The 27,041-nt window shown below is 47.6% G+C and overlaps 1 protein-coding gene across 3 annotated transcripts in view; it reads right to left on the bottom strand.

Moving 5' to 3' along the window:
- EPHB1 (EPH receptor B1) overlaps nucleotides 1-27,041 on the bottom strand; it is a 474,596-nt gene that overhangs the window by 134,890 nt on the left and 312,665 nt on the right. For all 3 annotated transcript variants that reach the window (XM_038570949.1, XM_038570950.1, XM_038570948.1), the window contains one exon: nucleotides 6,105-6,260. In XM_038570949.1, coding sequence (XP_038426877.1) covers nucleotides 6,105-6,260 — 156 coding nt within the window. The remainder of the gene's footprint in view (nucleotides 1-6,104; nucleotides 6,261-27,041) is intronic.

The following is a 27,041-nucleotide window of genomic DNA, read 5'->3' as shown; positions in this document are numbered from 1 at the left end:
CTCCCTACCCTGTCGGTCTTCAGGGACAACCATAAAGGTTTCCTCCTGGCTTAGTTCCTGCTGAGTGGGGTGGAAGACCAGCCGAGTTATGAGCTCCTCACCCATTTATATTCTCTCCCTGCCCAACTCTCTGAGCTGGGGTGAGTGAGCCCCACCATTCAATTTCTTTTTGCCTCAGTTTCTCTCTCAGCCCTCCCTGAGCCCACTCTAATCAGGCCACACTCCCTGACCTCTACCCTCTTCCATCTCTCATCATTGCCTGCAGCCCCAACTAATGTGGTGCCCTGGAGGTCTCCACACTGCTCTAACCACCCAAAAGTGAGAATGACGTAAACACTGGGCCAGGACAAGTGGGGGGTTTTCTGAGAACTAGTGAGACCTTCCCTCAAAACACACAACCACTGATGCATATTCACACATGCACACTCATATTACACCCCACCCCTGCTCTTCCACATGCAGGTATTTACAGTCTCTGTCCCTCTTTCTCCAGCCTGATATACAGGGCACAAATGGGGAGGGGGAGGCCCCGTGGTTCCAGTCTGCAGACATTCACTTGATGGCCTTTCTCCCCCAGGAGCCATAAAGCAGAGGACAGAGAAACAACCTAATTCTAAAGCGATGTTCTCAAAATTTAGCATGCTTCAGAATCACCTAGAGGGCTTGTTAAAAACTAGGATTGCTGTCTCCCCCACACCTCTACTTTCTGAGTTTCTCATTCAGTGGGCCTAGGGAGGGGTTGAGAATTTTATCTCTAACTAGTTCCTGTGTGGTGTTGAGGCTGCTTGCCCAGGGACTGCATTTAAACACCACTGCTATAAAGAAAAAAACATCACAGGAGATCTTGAAGAGCGTGGTCCAGCAGGCCTCAAGGCTGGTCAGAGAAGGTTTATGAGCCTATGTCCTCACAGACTTTTCACAGTGGCCCAAAGACCATCAGGCCTGGCTGCAGAGGAACTTCCTTCTTTTTCTGCCATCCCAAGGCCCTCCCCACCCTCTGGGGCCTGGTGTCCTCCTCCAATTCACCTAGCCTGCCAGGGAAGACCAGGGTCTGGGCAGTGCCACACTGGGCAGTCCATAACCCCCGTGTCACAGGGACCACCCTGCTGCCCTGGGATGGTTGGGATGAAAGAGAAGAAGGAGTACCTTAAAGGTAAAGCAGGAGCTTAGGAGAGACAAACTGGCATGTGCCGAGAAGGCAGAGGGAAGAATGGATTCCTATCTTTCTCTGGGGTGGTTGATTCAAGAGTGAAAGCAGATCACCATTGCCATGGCCATCTGCAGCAACTTCCTAAGCAACGTGCCAAATTTTACCTCTCACCGAGTGTGAGTTCATGGCATTGGAGGCAGGCAGACCCAAGCTTTCACCTCGGGTCTGCACTGACCTCCGTCTGGTAATTCTCACAAGCTCCTGACATTGAGTTCCATCATGCCCAGTTCCCTCCTATAAGGAGCTCCTGCTCTCACAGGCTGTGCTGGGCACCAGGGCACACCGCTGGGATCCACATCCAGGAGACCCTGCTTCACCACTCAGCTTCCCGGCCGCCACCCGTGAGTCAGGAGGTGGGTCAAGGTGGTCACCAGGCAACCCCAGAGGGCTCTCGTGAGGGGACGGCAGATGGGCCCAGAGGATGAAACTACGATCTCCGAAGCCCCTTCATTACATTTCTATGATCTAAATCTGCAGAGGGAAACCCACTGGCATTTGAAGCAGAAATAAAGAAACAAAGAGAAGCACTAGCTTGTCTCTGTGATCCATCAAAGTTTCTTCCATGAGGGTGACAGAAAAAAGGGTTTTGTGGTCAGAAATGTAACCAGGAAATTATTTTTACACCAGTCCTTCTGCATAGTTTTTCACAGACCGCAATTTTATAAGGCATAATTATCTATTTTCACCTGCCTCATAAATTCCTCCTTTCCATTTTGTCCCCCAGCAAACTAGAAATTATTTAAAACCAAAGATGTGCATTTAGGTGTTTGGTCTCACTCTGCCGTGCACTGTCTCCTGCTCTCCTGCCTGCTCCTCTCTCTGCTGACCGTGTCACACTTGCTGTGCCATCAGACCCTCTTGTGAGTAGAAGCATGTCTGACCCTGAGGGCTTGAACCAGTCCCTGCTCCCTGAGGACTGAAAGCCAGTCTTGCTGGCCACCTCTCCTGCCCAGCTTCTCGGCCCCCGGGGCAGCTGGCGTCTGGGATGCTGGGTCTGTGGTCTGTACCTCCCTCCTTCTCCCACAGTGCATCTGCTCCCACAGGGGCTGTCACTTCTTTGTTTCCATCAGGCCCAGGTGACTGTGTGGTCTGGGGTCACACCACAGCTTCTTCTGTGATGCCCAGTGAACTTGGATTCTCCCTAAGAATGTCGCTTTTATTCTTAGTGCTCCAACATCCTAGCAGGCTGGAAGCTTCCCTATCTGCTGTAATCTTCACACTTTCCAGGGATGTAACCAAAGCAAGTTCTAACATCAATTGAGAGTTTACTATGAACCGGGCATTGTGCCAAAGACTCTATAAAACTATTTTGCTTCATCCCAGTAGAGGTGTGAGGATGATGGAGAAGGAAGAAGGGAGGTATGTGTCCATAGAGTGGTATCAAGAACATCATACGCTAAGGTACAGAGCCCACTGTGCCCCCCTCCTCTGACTTCACTCAGAGCTCATACCACTCCCTGTGACACTGTGTTGGGGTGTACCCAAATCCCTGCTGAGTCCATGAACCTCATCAAGGAACAATGTTGGACACCCAAGGCTACCAGGGACTCTCAGAGGTCAAGGGGATTCTAAGCTTTCCCGGGAGAATAAGAAGAAAATGAAGAAATGCCCACATAAGGCTACAAAAGCTATCATGCCCTCTAAATGTTTAGATTAATTGAGAATAAATTAACACTATAAAACTACTATGACTATATACATGCTGGTCCCAGGAGACTAACAGGATTCATAAAAAAATACTAATTTTAATGCACGATAGATATTTTAGCTTTGTAAAAGAACACATTTTAAATCATAATATTCCTGATAAAACCTTCAATATTGTCAGTGAATGAGTAGAACTGATGATATAATCACATTTAAAGATGATGGTGACAGGCCAAGTCTGAGGCCTTTCCAGACTTCAAGGTCTGGGCTCTCGGGCACTCCCAACACTGTTCCCTTTCCCTGACAGCCACCTAGACATTGCAGATGCCCACTGAAGGATAGAGCTCCCCCTTAGCTGGGTCTTCCCTGTGCCCTGCTGGGCCACAATTGTTTCCTGGTTAGATGGATGGAGAACCACACTTGCAAAGTGAACAAGCACCTGCACCCTCCCCAACCCAACTGCCCTCTCCCAGGCTGGGCTGGGCTGGGCTCATGCCTGGCTGCCTTGCTCCACCCAAGGAACTAGTCGGGGCCCCAGGCTATAGTGCTAGGCCATGCCTGGCCTCAAAAGCTCCAGATATGCTCCTTATATCTGAAAAATTATTTACTGTGGTGATGTGCGATGCCTTTTTAAAAGAACAGATGGCACCTCCAATTAGAATGCTTTAAAAGGAAACCCTAATGAGATTATAAAAGCCAACAAATTGACTTTTTCATACAGTACTTTCCTGGCACACAATAAATCAAATATATAATGAGGCTCAATAAAATAATAGGTTTATTTACACTTGTTTTGCCTACTATTGTGCTGTGGCCCAGCCTGGCCTCTGGGTTCCTCATCAAATGCTTGATCCTGCAGGCCAGGACCAGGGGCTGAAAGATGCATCCATGAGCTGACCTGGGGTCTGACCATCACAGACAACTGTGGCTTTGATTTGGCAATTTCTGGTCTGACCCTAGTGTTCTATATCTGGGGGCATAAGAGCACAAAACCATGGAAAGGGTGTGGGGACACATACAAGTCTGACATTCATCCCCTCTCTGGACAAGGTGGGGAGATTTTAGTGGGGCCACAGGGGGTGAGGAAAGTGTGCCTGCTTCCACAGCTAGCTGGACCAGAGATGGGAGAGAAAAAAAATCCCTGTGGGGTATGATTTTAATGAGGTGAACTTAGGATATGGGTAGATGGAGAAGAAGAATGAGGGTCTGCAATGTGCAGACTGAAAACTTTGGGATATTGCTATTTATTCCAGGAATTGGTCCTATTGGTTCAAGCACATAAGGTGAGATGGTTGGAAGATAAGGATTGAGAGGTGGATGGAGAGGTGCCATATAGGCGGGGAGACAGCTCACATTGGCATTCTGAGCAATTGGTCATTGGCCTATCATCTGTGTAGGTGACCTTATGCAGGGGCTAGATGGATTTACAGGGTGTGTCTGCTGAAGTGGGAAGCTGGGGACCCAGACTTCTATTTCCATGAGTTGATCTGCAGAGACAGCCTGACCAGCAAGACAGAGCTCATGGCAGAAGCAAATGGGAATGTTTTCAGAAGGGAAGCTGTGAGACCCTGGACATATGCTTTGGCACTCATGGAGACTAGTCTTTGGTATGAACATCTAGGCAGCAGTGATTCAGATTCTAAAGAAGTCCATTAAATGGACTTCACATGCTCACAGAGACCACATGGAACCTCAGGAATCAGTGGGGATGATACACCACAGGAAGACAGGGACTCCGGTCAGCAGAAAAGGAATAATTTCTGTTCATATAAAGCACCAGGGAGGGAGGTCTGGGGAAAATCAGCTTACAAGAGGAGGAGCTTTTCCTCAGTCCAAATCTATAAGCATTGATCGATCTCAGAACCTTGATCTAGAAGACACTTCCATTTCCTCTTCTTTCCCCTTACATACACTGCAAGGCAAGAATTAAGAAATTCTTCTATTCAGACCTGAATCATTTTTTCTGTCCATCAAACTGCAAGTGTGTACAAAACATTCCCTCTGTGCCCTTCTATCCTGGTGGTTGGAGGGAGCGATTTGGTTCAAAGAGGTGATGGGAAGTCTAGGGAGTCAGGCAACAGCATCTAATGCAGAAGAAAGTTGTAGCATAACTAGAGGCTGACCTGGAACACTGACTTCCAAATATGATGAGAATACTTAAAAAAAGCATGTTTGTTTCAGAACTACAACACTGAGGAGAGCCAGAGCAAGCTCTCTAAAGCACAGTGCAGACAGAGTTAGTGCTTTCTATTTCCCCATGATTTTGGGAGAGAATATTGGGACAAAATTTTCCTCTCCCTGATTCCCACCCAGGGAGTGGATTTGCCCCCCCATCCACTTCTGGCAAGATGACTGCCCTTCCCTCTACAACAGAGAATGGGAGAGCAGTGAAGTGGATGCATTAGCCCCAGACCCTAGAATTTCTGCCTCAGAGATGCATGCTGCAGCCAGGACTCTGGTCTTATCATCTGGCAAGCGGATAGGTGCTGCACCATACTGAGCACTGGAAGGGACACAGGGAGATGAACACATGGTCCCAGCACACAAAGATCTTCCTTTGGTAACTGAGAAGGGAAGATTACAAAATAATTGAGCAATTAATAAGATTAATAGACGTTGAGAAAATAGGATACAGGAATTGTATACAGGAATACAGGAATTGTGGTGAAAATAGAGAATATTGTCAGCTGTAAGGACCAAGGGAGCTTCTTGGAGGAGGTGACTAGGAACTGTTGCTTTAGCCTAGTGGATCTTGACTTTGCACTCAAGAACTCTTGAGGATGGGGTGCCTGGGTGGCTCAGTTCGTTGAGCATCTGCCTTTGGCTTAGGTCATAATCCCAGGGTCCTGGGTTCAAGCCCCAAGTTGGGCTCCCTGCTCAGTGGGGAATCTGTTTCTCCCTCTCCCTCTGCTCTTCCCCCTACTCATACTCTCTCTCTCTCTGTCAAATAAATGAAAACTTAAAAAAAAAAAAGAACTCTCAAGGCTGTCATTTTTAACATCTGGTGGGCAGAAGCTGTCTTGTGTCGGTGGGAGGAACACTCATTTAGGAGGAGGAGTGTAGAAAAACATGATAATCTTGACCTTGTGCTACTAAACAGCCCAGGAGCTGTCCACTTCAGCACCACAACCAGCATTTCTCTTTTGTACTGCACAACCCGGCATCTTAGTCTTTCCTGTCCCAGACCCGCCACTTGCACTGTCAGGGAACCAAACTCCACAGCCCAGAGTCCTTACTAGACACTTACTAGTGCATGCCACTTCTGGGGGGTCAAAGTCCGCTCGGTAATAGCCGGTCCGACAGGTACAGATGGGAGATGCCTCTGAAGGGGATCTGCTGTTGGAAGGGCAGTGGGAACACCCCTCAGCTTCCTGGCTGGCCTTGAACATCCCGGCAGGGCAGGCTGGAACACAAAGAGACCATCTGAGAATTAATGAAAGAGTGGCAGTCAGAAGCCCTTCCTTGGATGTGGAAAACGAAAGATCCTGCCCCCCCTGAAAAGGACAATGAGATACCTCCTTGCACAAAGTGAGCATTTCAGATTAAGGAAGCCCCTATTTAACACTTCCAATTCTTTAAATATCCTTAGTGAAATACACCTTCCATGGTACCAATGTCCTCTCTCACTTGAACAATATGAATAATGATTCTTCCCTTTCAGGTGTGTCGAGAGATTTAATTGAGAAAATGAATCTAATGTGTAGCTCAGTGTCTGGGACATAAGTGCTTTATAAATGGTTATTCCCTCCCTCTTCCACCTGGTTAACAGCCAGGGCCTTACCCAGAACCACTCATTGAAAAAAATCTCACCTAATATCCTCAGATGGGAAGGGTTCCTTGTTTATAATGGACCAGACCCATGGTTCTTAAATGTCATGTTGCAACACTCATGAGGGTCACTGTAAGTTGCGTTAACAAGCACTTGTTACGAATGATAGTAAAGAACTGAAATTCATGAGTGATTCTCTAAAAAGAAATTAAAGTGATTTCAAGGTTACTGGCTTAACAATATCATTCTCCCTTAATTGCATTTTGAAATGCTTCGGGGGGTGTGATAAAAAAAAAAAAAAAGATGGTTTTTCAGGCAGTGCACCAGGGAATGTGTCATGCACTTGGTGTCATCTATCATGTATATGACAGTGGAGAATGTTGGGAATGCCTGGTACAGCCCGATGCCCACTAGAGGTACCCTCAGACATGAGGCATGTTTTTTTTTTTAGTTCTCTGTGTGTGTGGTCTGCCTATGAGAAGCCATGCTCCAAAAAATCTGGCTCCAGGCCATCCTTTAGACTTTCACCATGCTTCATCTACAGAGACCCTCTACTCCAGACATCTGGTCTCCTTCTTGCAGATTCCTCAAAAGACTGCTCCTGCCTGTCCTACTTCCTCACCGTTACAGCTCTGGACTCTTCTTGTCCCTGGGAAACTTGCTCTGACTCATCCTCTTTGGAGACAGTAAAACTCACTGCATGGTTAACTCATTTGACATTCTCACTAATTCATCCAACAAACATTTATTGTGACTCTTCTGAGAATTCCATCCAGAGAATTTAGAGAGCAGAGCCTGCCCTCAAGGAGCTCTTGATCTAGTATAGTCATACAATTATAATACAATGTGATTGTTGCTGTAACAGAAGTACCATTATAATGGTTTCTACTTACACAAAGCTCATCTTATCAAATATATTGTTCCCTCTGGAAAGTATAGAATATTCTTTAATAATGGCAGTAGCCACTACCCGTTAAACATTCTTGTTAAGTGCCTTGCATGCATTACTCTATGGGGTACTATTATTATATCTATTTTGCTAATGAGGAAATTGAGACATGGAGAGGTTAAAAAAGTTGCCCAGAATCACACAGTGGGAGAGATGATAGTGATGATATACATATAAACTATTTGAAAAATACCCACAGTTTTTCTATTAAAACAAGAAGGAAGGAGTATTTCCTAAGCTGGGAAAGTTTCCTCTGTCCTTTGCTCACTTGTAGTGAAGTACAGGATATCAATTACTCTGGAAGTGCCCTCAGGGTAGGAGCTCATCTCCGATGTGAGGTAATTTCTGAAATGTAATGCTCTGGGATGGCATAACCCAAGTATTCCATGGAGTCCATGTTCTTTGGATTGTTAGCACCTGTCACTTACAAAAGGGTTCTGTGGCCAGATATTTGAAAATGTGTATTGAAAAAGCTAATCTCATTTTTATTACAGAATTTCTCAGAACTTCCAAAAAAAGAAATACAGAATCCTGTTTTCTCACCAAAAAGCCCTATTTTGTAGAGCATCCCCTGAATTCAAGTTCCATGAAACACACTAGCATGTTATCGAGATGACCCAGTAAGGTTCTTAAAGATTCCTGGTTGCAACCCATGTAAAAATGGGCTAGTTGCTCACCCACCTCAGCACATTCAAAAGAAATTTCTCAGTAGAGGAAAAAAATTACATTTTTACTCAAGACTCAACAAAATATCAGCAGTGTCTCTAAGTGGCAAACCCAAAGTAGCCTCAAATGTGGCTTACTGATCTATCTTTGCAAGCCCACTCAGGAAAGTCTCTCTGTCTTTCTCCTCTTCCCTTTCTTCTTTCCACATCTCTCCCTTGTCTCCTGTGAGAAGCATTTGATCCTTCCCATTGTAAATCACTCAGCATCGCTGGGCCATTCAGTTCTGGAGCTAAAGAACACAGAGAAATCCCAGGCTGCCCAAACACAGCAGAAGCCCTTTCCCTGGAAAGTGGGGGAGGAGAGCGTGGTGAATCACAAGCATTCATTGGGTCCCTTGCTACACTGTAATTTCCTTAATGTATCAGTCCAAGAGGAACACGGTGTTTTCACTTTCTTTTGAGCATTTAAAAGCCTACTTGCTTTACATTTAATAAGTTAACAGCATAAACAATCATCCTGATATCCACAAGTAGCAGAGGACTTAGAAAGTGCCTTCCTTTGAGATTCCTGATGGAGGAAGCTCAGAACTGGGTGCCCTGAAGACTCTAGATGCTATCAAGTCCACAAGGGGAGGAAATGAAGGAAAGCAGGTTTAAGACAAACTTTAGGGAAAGATGGTCAGAGAAAGGTTAGGGATAGAGGTCCCGGAAGGGGTTGTGACTCCATCCTTTCCAGGACAGTGAACGCTGAGCAGTGATTAGACAGCCCTGGGTCCCATTCTTGGCTCTGCTCATTCCCAGCGAGGTGACCACTGGAAAGTTATGTAATGCCTTAGAGCCTCAATCTGTTTGTCTGTAAAAAGGATCTATAAAAAAAGAAACATACACTTCTCATAACTCCCACAGGTCATTAGAATTTAATAAACTCAAATATGAAAATGTACCCAGCATTAATAAATGCTAAATAATGCAAATTTCTTTCTACTTCTGCTTACCCACTCCCTGTTGAAAAACAAGTTTTCTTCGCAAGAACTTTTAGAATTCAGGGTCAGAATATAAGTTTAGAGTCCCAAAGCAGACAAATCAATCTTGGAACCAAATGAAGACTGTGTTTCTGCACAGATTATTTCTGTTTTGTATAATGGTGAATCATTATATCTGTAAGATATATTTTACATGTAATTATAAAATGAATGAATCTTCTTAATAACCAGATGCCATAAGTTAACATTTTAATAAAACCTGTGTCTAAGCATCCCCTAATTTATAAAGAAGCAACATTTCTAGGCAGCTATTAAACTTTTAGACTGTGACTTGTTAGCACACTTGAGCTATATTTTCCCATAGAATTAATGCTTTAAATAATGGTTAAAGTGCCAGACTAGTCCACAAAGCCTTTTTAACTCATCTTGTATCAGACACCACTAATAAGAAACAGACGTTAACAACATTGTTATTTTACTAGAAATTTAACATAGAAAAATAAATAAGAAAATGATGTTGCCCCTTGAGAAAATGCAGCTTTAATTAGGGGTGATACATGGTGCTTCTGGGGGAGATTCTAACAAAGAGTATTTAGGCCAAGGGAAACAAAAGCAAATGGTCTCAGCACAGATACGTCACCAGAGTATGGAGAGCAGCTGGGAGTAACACACAATGAAGAGTGGTGGGCACTCTGGCTGCATGGGGATGGCACACCTGCCTATACGCTCTCTATATTCACAAAAATAATAATGCTATGATCAACTAGCCAAGCACACATCCACACTTTCAGGTAATTTCGAGGTAGATAACACAGTTCTTAGCTTTAATATTATTAAAGCAAAACTCAGAGTTTTTAAATCCCTTAATATCAAAGTATGGTCAAGCACTATCACTATGGCTACACATGAGCCCCTCACCCAACAAGGCTTAAGGAAGACCTGCCCAGGGCTAGGCACCTTGCTAGAAGGACAGAGCACAGTGCAGGAGGTAGGGTGCAGGCATGGGGAAGCACCCTGCCAAGGTCAGGGAGGCAGACAATGGAGATGAAAGCTGAATCATGTATGGCATGATCCGTGTGACATTTATGTGTACGCAGGCTGAGAGGACTGATCAGGCAGGACGTGCATCATGACGAGGATGTGTCATCATGAGATAAGGACCCTATGAAGCATTTTCTTGTGGCAGCTAGGAGGTAAGTCTCAAGAGAGGCAAAAACAAAGCAAGGAGTAAGAAGTGGAAGAACAGGAAGGGAAATTAGGTCAGAGAGTGCCCAGCCCAGATCTCAGCCAGAAGGGTCTCATTATTGTTCCAGCAGGTGAGTGGGAACGGAGGAGCCTCCTGCGCCTGGCCGCTTATTGGCACAAGACCTTGGTCAGTGAGACACCTGGGAGCAGGAAGGCTGTAAGGTCGCCAGTACAGCCCAGCTGGCTTTGTTTCCTTAAGAAAAGGGGGCTTGCTTCCCTCCATTGCAAGTGATCACAGTTCAGACAGGTGATAAATGGAGCTTTTGGGTAGCACCTCCCCACACAGGCCTCTTTCCCCACCCCCAACTCTGGCAGACAGGAAGAGACAGGATCTGAGTGCCAGGTCCCTAAGCATGTGTGCATTTGCCATTCCCCAGGAAAAACACACAGCCTTTCTCTCCCCTTTCAAGTGACAAGGGACTGGTACATGTGACCTCTAGCTGATATCCGAAGGTCACCTTGAAACGCCCACCCAACTTCTCAGAGCCTCAACCATGTAACAAATGACCTGGTGCTTACAATGCTCTGGAGAACCCCCCTCCCCTCCCGTCCCTGTGCGCAGACTTCCAGTGACACTAAATCCATCACCTACAGTACTATTACTTTATAAAGAAACAGATTAAGTGTCTCATAAACAGTGCAGTGATTGAGATAATGGAAAGCGCCTCTCGTCCCCATCTGCAGCATCAGGTTATGAAGCATTTCGAAGCAGCCAGGAAAAGGAAATTAATAGAAGCAAGAGGGAATAACCACTTTTATGCAATTTCCTCAGGAGATAGTGGACCATCTAATCTTTATTGGGGCCCTTTAACCTGTCACTCAGCACTCACCGGAGCCTCTTTAGCTCTCATGATTTTCCCCGATATCCAATGAAGATAAAATGAAAACCTCCAAACATTATTTTATAATTTTCATACGTGGAGGGCGTGCATCGCCTCTGCCCCTCCCCCCATCCACTGAAGCCTCCAAAAAACAACATTTTTATGCAGCAGAAATGTGGGAGAGCTTAACTATTCCCGGTGCATGGTCCAGGGGGTCACAGCTACTCTGCAGGAAGGAAATCTCTCCTTGCATTTTAAATGTGATTCTTCCCTCCACCGCCGCCTTCTGTCCTTGCTTTCTTTTTAATAATCTGATTACTTCTCCTGATCTAATTTTTTTCCCCAAATGAGTTTGCAAAGGTTCATGCCAATGAATATTCATCCCCTGCTTAAGGACCGGGTGCCTTTTTCTGGAAGGCAGGTGCTGCTCAGCAGCTGGCTCAGGAGGTCTGCCAGCCTCGAGGGGTGACAGTGAGCTGGGCAAGGCACTAACTAGTTCCTAGCCAGGAAGAAAGGTTCACAGGCCACAGAGCTCAGCTCTCTGCTCCTAAAACCTCCTCTTCCTCTCCACACTCTGGTCTCGCTCTGTAGGAAAGGCTGAGAGCTATGGGATGAGGGTGGGGGTGGCCGTAGTGGAGGGCTCCTGAAGCATGTGCTTCAGCTCTGCACAGCTCTCCCCAGAGGTCTTGTGGCCCCAGGTGGAGCCTGGTATTGGGAGTCATTCCAGCGGCCAAATGTCTCCAACACCTTCACATTATTGGTGGCTGACGCCATGGGTCACTGACTCCAGAACTCCAGGCATGAAGCTCCATGGCAGGGAGGTGGCACTGGCCCCCGTGTTGAGATTCCCCTGTCTACTCTTAACCAGCAGCCTCTGCTTTTCCCAAAAATGGATCTCCCTGAACAATGCCAGAACATCCCAATGGAGCTAAACTGAAGCAGGGCAGGTCAGAGTGGGCTGTTTACTGAGAAAAACCCTGCACCAGGGTGGAGATGCCCCGTGCTGAAGGTCTTGAGGAGAGTGAAGGGGAGCCGGGAAGGCTGCCTGGAGAAGGTAGATATGTACAGACCTTGAAGGAAGAGTAACAGCTGATGAAGAAATGGGAGGGTGGGGCAAAGGGAAAAGAATGTGCCAACGTGGAGACAGACAGCAGAGCTCCGGCTTGCTTGGGGCAGTCCTAGAGGTTGCTAGGAATGCAAACCATTTAAAGGGGCCATGCAGGAGTTGGGCCCGGGCTCTTTCACGTCTATGACATGCACACACTAAGCCAGATGGGTCTCCACTTGCTGCCTCCCTGGGCCAGGTGCCAGCTGTAATGGCCTGTGCAGAGGGGATATTTAGCTGTGTCACACACTTGTATCACTCTTGGTGACACTTGCTGAAATTGATGAATGCTGCAGGCACCACGACACAGACAAGACTGTAACTTCCCGTGCTATTAAGCTGCTCAGATGGCAGCAGCAGCAGTGGGCCTAGAATGCATCAATCAGCATGGAAGTTGTTAAAAAGGTGGGCTGGGGACGGGACCTTTGCCTCGGTGAAATGGGAATGGGGAGGTCACTGGTAGGGAGTGAAGGATGACAAACAGAAGAGCAGTGTCCCAAGGGGGAGGGGCAGGCACTTAGGCCCTGGTCAGCGATGGCAGCTAGACACAGCACAGCCAAGGCCAGGTCCAGATGTGGGAGGCTCTTCAGACATCAGAGCCTCTCCAAAGGGAGCTCAGAGCTGCATCCTATAATCTTGGCCCAAGGGCAATGTGGTTAGAAAGTGGGAGTAGCCCTAAGGCAGACCCAGGTGTTTCCTACTGATCTAGGCAAGTGATTCTCCAGCTCTGATCTCCAGACCAATGGCAGCAGCATCCACTGGGAACTTGCAAAAATTCAGAGCCTCAGACCCCAGTGCAAACCTACTGAACCAGAAACTCCAGGGTGGGGCCCAAGGACCTGAGTGTTAGCAAGTCCTCCAGGAGACTCTGATGCAGTTCCACATTGAGACCCACTGCTCTAGACCAGCTGGTAGAGTGGAAACATCATGGCCTTGGGGCCTGAGAAAATTGCCACTTAACTGGCTGTATAATCTTAAGCAAGTTACTTAGCCCTCAGAATCTCAGCCCTCTCCTCTTTAAAACAGGGTGCTAGAAAACTTTCTTCTCATGGCTTTGTGAAGATCTGTGTAATGTACATAAACCTTCTGGAATGTAGCATCTCCTCAATAAATAGCAGCTGGATGTTTTCTGTGAGAAGCCAGGCTGAATTCAAAGTATTTAAGTTGGCCACTTACCATGGAGCTGTGCCAAGCCCCAGAATACATCAAAAGATGAAACACACTTCCTAATGGAATTGGCATCCTAGTGGAGGAAGGCAGACTCTACACTGGAAATTCTAATGGTGGGAATCAATGTGGGGAGGCCAAAGCAGGGACCTAACTCCACCTGGGAGGGTCTCAAGCAAGTAGCATCCAAGACATGAAGAATAAATAAGAGCCATACAGATTGGCAGAGGTAAGACAAGTTAGTGAGGGGAGACAGGGAACCCTCCACATGGAGAGAGCAGCATGTACAAAGGACCAGGAGCAAGAATGTGGCTCAGTCAAGAAGCTGAGAGTAGCGTTTCCATGGCCAGGCAGAGGGCAGTTGGGGTGAGCAGGGGTGAGGTGGCAAGGAGGAAAATGTCTAGAGAGGTAACCTGAGTTCATGTCATCAAGCCTCTGGACCTTATTATCTTTAGGTTCATTGAAGCCACTGATGAGGTGAAAGACCATTGGGTTTTTGTTTCTGAAAGAATACACTGGCTTCTGGGAGAGAAAGGACTGAAAGGGTAGGGACAGTTAGGGGGAAATACAGTGGCCCAGAAAGAATGATAATTATCAGAGTAGTGGGAACAGAAAGAAGTAGATGGATTCAGGAGTAATTTACCCCAAAGATACAGATGCAGTGAAATGATGTACCCCAATGTTCATAGCAGCAATGTCCACAATTGCCAAGCTGTGGAAGAGCCAAGATGTCCTTCAATAGACGAATGGATAAAGATGTGGTATATGTATATAATGGAATATTACTCAGAAAGGATGAGTATCTGCCATTTACACTGACGTGGATAGAACTGGAGGGTATTAAGCTGAGTGAAATAAGTCAATTGGAGAAAGACAATCAGCACATGGTTTCACTCATATGTGGAATATAAGAAAATACTGGAAGGGACCATAAGGGGAGGGGAGAAACTCAGTGAGGAAAAATTAGGAGAGGAAGACAAACCATGAGAGACTCCTAATTCTGAGAAACAAAGGGTTGTAGAAGGGGAGGTGGGTGAGGGGATGGGGTAACAGGGTGATGGGCACTAAGGAGGGCACGAGATGTGGTGAGCACTGAGTGTTATACTATATGTTGGAAAATTGAATTTAAATAAAATTTAAAAAAAGAAGAAGAAGAAGTGGACCTGGTGACTCATTGGGATCACTCACTCATTCAGTAGATATGCACTGAATCCCTACTGGTGCCAGAAAGCCCACCCTCCACATTTCATTCACTTGAGTTGGACATTTTCCTCTTTCTAGAGTTCTCTTTTAAACATCCAATGCTCTGGCTGTGTGTATCCACTGTCTCTATGACTTTGAGGTGGTTGGGAACTACCTTAGGAAAGAGCCCAGAGCAGAGAAGGCGGGGTGAGGGCTCACTCAAAAACCAGGACTGGTTTGGCTCCTCTGGGAGCTGGTTGTGACTGCTCCCTGAGTCTGTGGCTGCCCCAAGTGTGTCTGTCCTCTAACTGCAAGCCTGCAAACAAGGCTCAAGCAGCTCCTGCCCCAAGGAGGGGATGCATCAGTCTTCAGATGCAGGAATCCTCAGAATGGCCACAAGAGCCTCCAGGACTGGTAATAGGGTGGGGAGGGGCTGCTGGCTGGAAATCCATCCCTACAGCTACTTTATGCCACTAGGCCCTGAAGGTGCAGCACTTCCTGAGCCCTCCCCTGCAGGCCACCTGGACAGCCAGTAGCTGCTGTAAGTCCTCAGTTGCTTCCTAAAGCTTCAGCCCAACAGAGCCTTTCCCTTTGATACATTCATTCCACACAACGCATTTGCACTTTCTATGTGCCCTGAGTTAGAGATGAGAGTCACTTTCCTTACATAAGCAAAAAAACAGGGCTCTTACTGAGGAGTGGGGCAGATGTGTGGGGTATGAGAAGTGGGAGGGAGCCTGGAGAAGCCCCCAATCCAGAGGCAGCAAATGTCCAGATGGGGATAGAAATCTCAAAGTGCTGGGCTCCAAGGGCAGGAGGACTGTCAATGTCATAGTCAGGTGGCGAAAGAGGTGGATGAACCTGTGCTGGGGGCCAAGGCAAGGGTGGGGAGTGAGAGAGGCCTTTAGCATCCTGCCAGCAGCCAGGACAGACTTCTTTAGGGGAGTATGGCTTCCCCATTTCTCTCTCATCACCAGGGAGATGCTTCATAGGGCCCCTGGGAACCAACAAACAAGAAGGTGAGAGTCAGATCACTTTGGCCACTCCAAGGGACCCCAAGGTCATCTCTCCTAATTGGGCCCAGTGGGCCACCGGGCCTGCCAGGCCTAGGTTTCCACTTCCATGCCAGGGGTGTGGGCAGGGAATCCCCAGATACCCCCTCCCCAGGCCCTGTCACCATCCACGTCAGAGCTTGGCTGCCAAAGTTCTAAAAACACCATCAATCTGGTAGCTCTGGGTAGCGGGTTAGGGGGACATATGCTGGCAGTCAGGCATCTTCCCACATTTTCAGACTGAAGTGTTTACCCTTTGAGAAAAACCTATTTTTAACCACTTCCCCTGACACAGACCTTCATGGATTCCCTTAAAAAATAATTTATAACCAAGTTCTTAAGATAAACGAAGGTGACTTCTCACTGTGGTTCTCAAGGATGGACAATGGTGAGAAGCCACCCAGAGCTCCTCACTCTTCCTGTGAACCAGGGGGCATGGGCTGGCCACCTGTTCACACACAGATGGCTAGGTCTGGTGAGTCATCACATCCAGAAAAATAACACTGCTTTCCTCTGCTTTTTCTGCTTTTCAGAGTGAAAATAAATAAATAATTAATTAATTAATTAATAAACAAACAAGCAATGTTTGGATGCATCACACAAATATCATTTCCCCTCCAAAACTTGACAAAGCAAATAGTACCCTTCTCCTAGGAAAGCTTATTATTGATTATTGTTTTTCCTTTTCCAAGCTTCCTCACCCCAGGGCTTTGGCGAGTCCACCAATCACAGGTAGCCAGACTGGGAAAAGACCTTAAAAACACCCTGGAACAAGGTTAGCCAGCACTGCTACAATCACTATCTCACGTGCTGCCCACGGCAGACATTGCTAATCAATCACAGCTCTCATTCTCACTCAACCCAGACCAGAGCTCCGAATCTTTAACACAATGCCCCAGGCAGCTGCTCCCCATGGATCAAAGATGGCACATCCCGGACCTATGAAGGGGAAACCAAAGCCCAGAGAAGGTAATGAATGACCCGACTAAAAGCGCACAGTCAACAAGGGAGGCAGAAGAAGCCAGTGTCGGCTCCACCTGTCCACGTGGCCCCTCATGGGAATGAGCCTGCTGTAGCTCTGTGAGGCTCACCCTCTTCCCTGCCCCCACCATCCTTGACTCGTTCCCCTTCTCCTCGGTGAGGTCAGCCCCACAGCACAGCCTCCTCTCCGGCCGGGATGCCAGGGCACCTAATTATTCTCTCTGTGTGCATCCGGGGAAGAGCTGCATTATGTTTAAGTAAGTGTAGCTAAGAGGTGCCGCATCTCAAGAGAAGGTCAAGTGCTGCATATGTATAATATAAGATTAAGATTTTCCCCTTCTGTGGTGTACTTGATAAAATAATTTTGCTGTGACCTTTACAGAAACCCAGGAGTAGAAATGGGCACAGTGGAATTTCCAGCTTCTCCCCAGGTCACAAAGTCATAAACACATAAATCTGTAACGATATTACACACCATTCAAGTGGGACAAGTGAGCAAAAGAAATGATTTTTATTTTATAGTAATGATGGAGCAAAAGCTTGGAGGCTGAAATTCTCAAGCTGTATTACCAGAGCTGTTTGACAGATAAAAGACAGGACTCCTTCCTCCACACTGGCCTCACTTGTCAGCCCAAGAGTGTGGCATGGGCCTCTTGGAAGAATGTCAGAGAAAGGTGGCCTGCCCGAGGTCACAGAGGAATCAAGGTGAGGTCTAACTGGCTCTGCCTCCCACTTGCCAGGAGAGCTTGTCGTAGCCCATCTCAGGGCCTAAACTGCAGTGACAGTGGATGGAGCCCTCTGCAAGTCCCAGAGTCGACTCGGAAAAAGTGAAACAACCAGAAGCAATATAATCAATACTGAAATAATAAGGTTGCACTCATCCCCAAAGATTCTCCAAGTGGGAGTGGAAGTGACAAAGCAGAACCGTGGCATGACATTTATCCAAAGGGCAGAAGGCAGACAACTTTGGCAGAATGCATTTTGTCTTTCCCATGGCTTTTGCTCAGGAACCTCACCAAGTCTCCAGTAGCCTCTGAACAGAGAAATGGGGTTCACGGGTTCTAGAACAAGGAGGATGCCTTCCTCCTGAGCAGCTGAGCAAAGGAGACCGTGAGCAGCCCCGTGGCTATTGCAATCGGAGCAGGTGGGAGAGGGCTCCTGCTGCAGGGGGGAAGCAGGAGAGCATGGAATAGTTGTGTTCTCCAAGTCACCATTTATTCCCAGGTGCTGAGAGGTAATTTCCAGAGCTCTGTGTCCTCCCTATTTGCAGTTCCTGGATGAACATTAGCATTACGAACCACCTTCAGGTTTGTCAGTTAAACATGATTAAGGGAGAAGCTTGCAGCAAAGATCAGAGGTGTTAAGGGTGCACTTAGCACTTAGATCTCAAAGTGCACTTCTGGGAAGAGCCATTCAACTGAAGGCCCCATGTCAGGGAGGGCCTAGGGAAGGGGCAGCAGGTGTGGGCCCAAGTGAGGGCTGGGGGGAAGAATGGGGGCAAGTGGGGGCAAGTCCTACTGAGCACCTTGGGAAAGCCCTTCCCCAAAGGGAGTAAGCCCAGGGCCAAAGGGATGACAAGAGCCCAGCTGGACAGAAGATCACTATGCTGGTTGCCCCAACTGCAATGGAAAGGGCCTGCTCTTCCTTGCCTATCCTCCACCTCCAGGCCTCTGGGTCAGGCCAGTAAGGCTCTTTTATTAAATGAGAGACTAGCATGTCCTGCGGAGCTCAGGATAGGATGGGATGTTGGGCCAGCGCACTCCCAGCCTTTGCACCTTTCTAAGGTGAGTTCTGTGGGCTGGCAGGCTGACTACCACCCTACTGAAATCCGTTATAAAGTTGTGTTGCTGTTAGTAACAATAATGTTGTTAATAGTATCAATAACCAGTATGTATGCATGTATGTAGGTATGTATGTATGTATGTATGTATGTATGTATGTATTTTTAGAGAGAGAGAGAAAGAGAGCATGCAGTGTGGTGCACAAGAGCCAAAGGAGAAGGAGAGAGAGAATCTCAAGCAGACTCCATGCTGAGTATGGAGTCTGACATGAGGCTTGATCCCATGACCCTGAGATCATGAACTGAGCTGAAACCAAGAGTTGGACCCTCAACCAACGGAGCCCCTGGGATGTCCCAATAACCAGTATTTAAATAAGCATGTTTCATGGGCTACATGCTTAGCATGACCTCATTTTATGCTCAGAATAGCCCCAAGAGACATTGCTACAATTATTCCCATTTGGCACATTCAGAAAGTAAGGCTCAAAATAAGATTCACAGCTTATCTGAGGTCCCCCAGTCCATGGTGAAGCCAGGAATTGAACATGGGCTGCCTGGGTGACTCCAGAGACTCGAGAGCTCAGTGGTTGGAGTGTTTAACAATCAAGTAAATTTCCTTGGAACCAACAAAAGCTAATGTGTATCGCATTAAATATAAACTATGGCAACATCACTCGTGGAGATGAGAGCGTCACCTTCCTTCAGAGTTAGAGGCTGCACCACTTACAGCCACAGGAACTGAATTTTGTCAGCTTTTTGAGTCCTGGTTTCTTCATCCATAAAATGCAGTAACAATAGTCTTGGTCTCCTGTTTCACTGGCAATGACGTTACGGCTCAGGGAGGTAAAACCGCTAGTGGTGTTCACAGCTAGTCCTTGGCAGAGGCAAAATTCAAGACCGGGTCTGCCTGGCTTGAAAGCTGATGCCCTGTGCAGCTACTAACAGGTTATTCACACAGGTGGGGACACTCTGTGTTTGTGAGCATGCGTGCTAAGGTTCAAGAACACATTCAAGGGCACGTGAGTCCAGATGAGAAACTTGGGAAAGGGACTCACATATTTTGTTTCTGCTAAGGCACCTTGCCCTCCTTTCTCTACTTCCAAAGGGGGGGGGGGGGACACAAAAAACTACAGTCTATGTCGTATGCTGATTCTGAGACCTCTGAGTCTCTGGCTGCCTGCATTCCCGGCCGGGTGTAAAAAGGTGATGTATGGATGTGGTCACTGGGTATCCTGCAGAGGCCAGCTCTGAAAGGCAAATTCATCTTCCCAGTGGCTTCCGGTGAGCAGAGGGAAATGAAAAGGGTGTAAACGGTGGGTTGGCTGTTTTTCTTGGAGGATGCTCGGGGCAGCTCAGCAGCAGCTGTGGGTAAGCGGTCACTGGCACGAACTGCTCCTACCTCTCGTGGCTCTAGTGGGTGCCAGTTTCTGAGTTTATAAGATACTGACATGACATGTGGGCACCTATAATTACTATTGTTTACTGACACCCAGTGCAAATATGCTAAAGGAGCCTATCACTTTTATGCCTACTTCCCAGATAACTTCAGAGTGGGGTATGAGGACAGAAGTAGCCTACCTGCTGTCCATCAGCGTTGGGGGCCAAGGAACAGTGAGTGCCAAGGAAACTCCATGCAATATAACCTGGATTTCATCATCATCAGGCTAATAATCATTATAATCCTATGAAACTTCATTACTGAATTCCCCCTTTACCATTTCCACACATAACGCTCATTTGTTAATAACCAAGATAAAGGTCCATAAAACAATATAGCTCCCATGTAACATGTCTTTCTCCTCGCTTTCAATAAGAATCCAAAATTTCATCAGAGGAATGTAAGCGCTTCACCAAGATGTGTCAATTATTTCAAGATGACAGGTATTCGATTCCCAAATTCATCAGTGGGGGCTGAAAATGTATTGGTTCATCAAGCAAAGCACATTTCTGGAAGCGCTCTCACCATTTGGGAATCAAATAATAATTGCAATACCAACACCTTGACTTTCTAATGGAATTTTTCAAGGAGCTAAAGCATTTTGACACATTCCCCCGCCAACCCACTCTCAGATTCATCTTCTTTGTAGGCTTCTGAAATAGTCAAAGAACTGGTTTTATTTCTCCCATTTTGTAGAGGGAGAAACTCAGAATCTCAACTCTGAAACTGAGTGACTGCCATAAACAAAGCATGTTGGAGGCAAAGAAAAGCTATATGGCAGCTCTTTCACTCCGGGGCCCCAAACTGCTTTACTACAAGGCTTCGGCAACATCACTCCCTGGATCCAGGGCCTGGCCTGGTCACTAGAGATACAGAGCAGGGTAAGCTCGAGTCCCCATTCTCAAGGAACACAAATCTTGAAGGAAGAACTGAAAACCAACAGTAGTTATAAAGTAGCATGAGTAATGAGCAGAGAAGCACGTATAAGAGAGGGAGAAGAGAGGCAGTCCCCTCTCTATGTTACTTGGGAGAGAGGAAAGGCACCTTGGAGGAGAGGATGGTTGATCTGGGTTTTGAAGCATGAATAGGAGTTTACTAGGTAGATAAAATGAAGGAAGACATTCCAGGTAAAGGAGACAGCATGTGCAAATGTATGGTGGTAGGAAAGAGTCAAGGATATTAAGAAGTTTGGTAGCATCCTTACTGCACACCCATCACCAACCTAGTGAAGCAGGAATCTTTGCTTTCATGGGGAGAGATATCAGATGTTTCAAATAGGCTGGAATTGGTCCTAGAGGGGGCTATGATGTTAAACTGAGTCTCAAAATGAGTAGGAATCGTAGACATGTCTCAGGAAAACCACACTCAATCCGCACTAGTGCATCTCCCTTGATGAGTGCCTGCCAGTTTCTTACTCTCCCAGTAATCCTGCTTGCCCTCTTCCTTCTGGCCTCTCAGAGGTCATCAGAGAACCTCTCGGGCCTGGCTGATTCTGGATGGTGAGCTATGGATAGCCTGACCCTGCATGGGGCTGCCCAGACCTCCTAACCCTGAGATGGATGGGTACCCTCCTAATGCCCAGAGCATACCTATCTGCATTCTCTGGGGCCTCTTTGGTTGAGAGCAAGACAACAGACATCCAAGGGACCCTTCTGTGAAAGGGGAGTTGTTAACAGGTGTGATGGACTGAATGCTTGTGTTCCCCTCCCCAAATTCGTGTTGAAGCCCTGATCCCCAGTGTGATGGTATTTGGAGGTCATATGGATACATTATGGGATTAATGGGATTAATGCCCTTATGGGATTAATGCCCTCACAAAAAGAGAAAGAGGAGATACCTCTTTCTCTCTGAATGCAAGCACAAAAGAAAAGGCATGTGAGGATTTCAGAAGACACCTTTCTGCAAACCAGGGCTCAGGCTCACCAGGCACAGAGTCAGACACCAGCTCCTTCATCTTAGATCTCCAACCTTGAGAACTGTGAGAATCAATATTGCTTAAGCCCCCCGGCCTATGATACTGTTACAGCAGCCCCAGCTCTGATAGCAGGGGCACTTTTTCCCTCTCTCCGAGGCCCCGGCCTTTCCTCCAGGTGTGTGCCAATCTCCTCCTCCCACGGAGGCCTCCTCTCTGCTCGGAATCAGGCTGCACTTCAGTCCTTCCTGGGCAGGGCCTGGTGTGGATTTATGATTTAATTTGTGTGTATGGCACTAAGAAATGATTTCTGGGCTGGTCACTTAAGAAATGATTAAAGACCATCATTTCAAACCCACAGCACTCCCTGGGGGAAGGGAAGCGGTTTGAGACAGAAGGAGGTGTCGGTAATGCGCTGAGATGGACACGTGGTGGGGGAGGCCAGTCATGGCTGGGGGGAGGGGGGTGGCTGCAGCAGAGGCAGGCAGCAAGGGAATGGTCTGGATGCCTCCTGCTATAGCTGTGTGGGATGAGTGTGTGCCCAGGGTACTGGATGACACCCCCAGGACAAGGTGAGCCACCTGCATTAGACACGTGTGATGCCATCTCTGTCCAGACAAGCAGATGCCATCCAAGGCGGCCACAGGAAAAGCCAGGCCCAGTATCGCTTCCTCAGCATCTTTATAATCTCAGAGCAGTAAACCTGGGCCTGCAAGTGGCTGGGTTTGAAGAGAGAAAACAACCCAGAAAGGTCTCCATCCTCCACAAGCTTTCCATGGGCTGACACACACCGGAAACCCTCACGCAGGAGCTCTAAATCACCCCTGACGTCTCTTCCAAGCAAACAGCCAAATGTCACGTGGTACCAATTTATGGGGTATGGCTATAAAGTTCTGAGACCAGGTAATGAGCTTGGGAAGACACACTCAGCTCCCCTCCAGGAATTCCTCAAAGTCAGAGACGTTCTCAGTACCTTGTGTGTTAATCCACTGACTCAGGCAGCAGAAGACACAGCTCTGAGCCCGGGACTCTCCTGCTCACGGCTGCATATTCCACACCGGGCCCCAGAATGTCACAGGAGGGGGCACCCAGACAGCAAAATTCACTCTGAGTGTTGTTGACTCCACACACCTGGGCTCCAGAACCAGTTCCTAAACCCTGGCTACCTCTGAAGTCCTGGGCAAGTCCCACGGTAGCTTCTCAGAGCCACAGTGGGCTTGTCTGGGAAAGGGGGACACGGGGAGCTCCCCGCCTTTGCTGCTGATTGGCGAACACATACGAGGCTTGATTTTACTGTGAATTACTGCTTCCAAGGCTGCTAACCTGAGCCTCTTGAACATCCATCATGATAAATGATACTTTGATTTTTATAAGCTCCTTTTATTCCGAATAGCAAAAATAACTGCAAGAGCACATTCTCATTTATGCTTTACAACACCTCTCAGCAGAAGGGACAGAGACAGCAAGGCCCCTGGGGAGGAAGAGCTGAACCTCAGGCCAACTCCGCAGCTAATGGGTGTGAGCCTCCTCTCTGGACCCCACTGACCCTTTGGAGAAATGAATGGTTCAACTGGATTCATTGATCCACCTATCCCTTTAACACACGCTCGCTCTCACACCATCCATCCATCATTCAGCCACACCACACACGCCTTTATTAGGAAAGGGCCTGTATGATCCAAAGGCGAACAAGAAGCAGTCTGTGCCACCAGCAGCTCACTCCCTGAGCTAGAAGACCTCTTCCAGCTCTGAGAGGTCGGTCCAGCCACGAGGACTTGTCTTTCCCGGCTGTACCCATGGGTCAGCGGGGGCACCTAGAAATTAAAAGGCTGTGCTCACCCAGCACGTTGAAGGCAAAGTGGAGACTTAGCTCATCTGGATTCAGGCCTTCTAGAGAAATTTTCCCATTAGTCTATGGGGCTTCTCCATCAATAATGATACCAACCGTAATGAAGATAAATATTTTGCAATGAACTGTCGCTTTTTCACATGGGGAAAAGCTATTCAAATTAAAGGCACTTTGTGTTCCCTCTCTTGCTCTCTCTCTCTCTCTCTCTCCTTTCCCTCTCTTTCCCTTTTACTTTTATATCATTTTCTTGGCGTTATCTCTGAGCTAAGAAAAAAATCTATTCCTGAAAAGGGAGAGGGAGGAACCATATCCAGCAAAGATTTTACTCTCTGCCTAGATTAACTATTTCACAGCTCTGCCACCACAAACACAACCCCGTGTGAGTGCCATTGTCACTTGCCCCTGGGAAGTGAGGGGGCCTCAGGATCGGACTGGAGACCCACGGAGACCAGGGCCTCAAAGACTGCTTCAGGCTTCCTTGGAAAGCTAGGGGATGGAGCAAGAGGCATCGATAATGTGAGGGGCTCATTTGGCCTTGAATATCATTATTTTTAAGGTGTAGGCTTTTATTAACTTGATCCACGTAGCACTCACTCCCGCCTACAACACACAATTAAAACAGGAGGCTCACCACCTCCCATCTGCCACTCCCCACCCTAAACCCTCCATGAACTCGGGAGAAGCTTCTCCTTGTGCCAGAGAGGAACCCCACCCTACCCCATTCCCTCTCACTCCCAGCCCCATTTCAGGCCTGTTAGGCTGGGACCCGGGCCTTGCCCTAATTGTGTCATCCCTTCTTCTGCGTTTTCAATCTTTGTGCAGAGGATGTATCCTGTGGATAGCCGACAGGCACATTTCCCATGACCTGTTGCTTCCCTAAGCCTCCCTCCCCACCCTGAATCCAACGGTCATCACATCTTGCCCTTTCCACGTTCTGAGCTCTCTGTTGTCAAATCTCCTGATGCCTGTCCCCAACTTAGTGCAAGCCCTTGTCTTGTCACCTCTTGCCTGGTTTCCTCAATGTCTGCCTGCCTCCTCGACACACCTGCCAGAGAAATCTTCCACTAACAGGGGTCTGATGGGGCCACCTTCCTGTTCGACGCCTCTGAGGCCTCCCTTGTCTTGGTAAAGAAGCCCTGTGCCTGAACGTGGCTATGCCACGGCCCCTCAGGGTCGATGATCCTGCTCACTTCCAGCCTCTCGCTGCCCCTGCCCACCCACACCTGGCAGCTGCCTGAGAACCTCCCACCCATGTGTCAGAACTGCCCTCCTCTGCACCAGTCCTAGACTCCCATATGCCTTCACGGCAGAACTGCCCACCCGGGTATGGCTGTCTGTCTACCTGCCTGCCTCCCCCGCCAAGCTGCTCCCAGTTCCCTGCGCAACTTTGCCTGCCAGTACGTCAACAGTGCTCATGTACTCATGTTAAATGAGCAAAAAAGTGGGTATTAGGCAAGACAAACTTTTAAGAGCTCAGACTTTCTTTTTTTGCACTTTTCCCTACTATGTGACTATTAGTGACTTTCTAAGATGTTGCTAACATGGATCCTACTCTCTAGATGTCTTTCTCACCCATCTCTGCACCGGAAATGTGCCTATCCCCTATGCCTTACCTCACATTCCTATCCTAGCCATGACTGAGACCTCTCATTTCCCAGTTGGCACGAATGTCTCCTCCCAGAAGGCCCCTGACTACCATCCGTGCATTGCATCCCGGCATCGCACCAACGCTGTCTGTCTTGTATTACAACAATAGGATATGGAGTCAGGGAGTCCACAGATAGATCCCAGTTCCACCTCCTACCAGCTGTGACCACAGGTGAGTCACCAACCTCTCCAAGCCTCAGGCTCCCCATCTATAAATTAGGAATAATCTTAGCTCCTGTTAATAATAGTATTTAATGCTAGTACATGATAATAAGAGTACCTACTTGTACTGTTGGAGATTAAGCATGATAATCCATGTAAAATAATTTGTATAATAAGCAGTCAAAAAATTTAGCTCATCACTATCTTCCTCCTCGTCACTACCACTGCCACTACCATCATCATCATTCCTCACTAAACCATATGCTTCTGAGAGCAAGGGCTGTCTCCAGGTCATGTTTGTACCCTTCTGCGTCCAAAGTCCTGCTTGACCCAGGTGGTGGCTTTGGATTCATGCCGAACTGAATTCATCATAAGATTGTCTTATATCCCCATTGGCCCTATGGTTCTCATGTCTGTCCATGGTGATGCTGCAGTCCTCCCACTGAACCCTAGCTTCCCCAGGCTCTTCTTGTAGTCCTGATTCAGTTTCAGGAGTCCTCTGGAACTGCATAAGATTTCCTGTAACTCTGAGTCCCACCTACCCTGCCAATCACCCATGCTGGGGAGGGCCTGCATTTAATGCCTCCCAGCCTGGCTCTCCTGCTGAGATCTTCACATTCCTGCTGCTGCTCCATCTGCCTCACAGAGAGGTACCCAGGCCTCTGCTTCTCCTTCCCCTTCCTCCCCCTGAGCTGTGTGGCTCTGAGCTCTCTGCCCACAAGAAAATGGTGGAGCCTTCTGTGTCCTCTTGCCATCCCGAAGGGGATCCTGCCTCTACACTTGTGATCACTGACTTTTGAATCTTAAAAGGGTCAGATCCCCACCTCCATGGATTATCTGTTGGGAAACCAGCCCCCACCACCTTTTATGCTTCCTTTAGGTTCACAGAGGCTAGGAGCAGGGGACTGACATTTCCCAGAATGCTGGCCTGTGGGTCTGGATTAGAGTTTGCCAATGAGAGGCCCTCTCACGGCATACAATTTGCAGTGACCTCCAGCTGTTTCTTCTGCATGCACCTGCCTCAGTGCTGGAGGCAGCTGTGACCATGGTCAACAGGATCTTCTGGTTACAGACTCTCTGAAGTTGGTGGCCAACCTGACAGTATTCGGTGGTCTAGTCTGACCTCTGTCTCCCCATCTCTTTCAAGAGTTTTGAATTCCTATATCAAATCTGATTCTACCTGAAATCACCTGCGATATTTCTATGCCAATTCCCTTCCTCCTCCCTGCGCACAGCTTTTTACTAAAATAGGTTAAAATGAATTCTTCCCAAAGACCTCCTTTTATGCCACACATTCTAAGAACGTGTGAGGAGCATACTCAAAGCTACCAGGAATTTGAAGTTCCTCAAAGACTTCGTGAGCTTCGCTGATGGCAGAGAGTGTAAGGTGGAATCCCAGGCTGGGCTGCTCCTTCTCCTCACCCCCTACCCCAACCTGACTCACCTCACTTCTCTAGTGGGAGATGGGATGGCGATT

This window comes from Canis lupus, chromosome 23 (assembly GCF_011100685.1).
Source record: "Canis lupus familiaris isolate Mischka breed German Shepherd chromosome 23, alternate assembly UU_Cfam_GSD_1.0, whole genome shotgun sequence".
Classification (NCBI taxonomy): Eukaryota; Metazoa; Chordata; class Mammalia; order Carnivora; family Canidae; genus Canis; species Canis lupus.
Note: the sequence above shows the minus strand (reverse complement) of the source record. Positions and strands in the feature narration are given on the sequence as shown.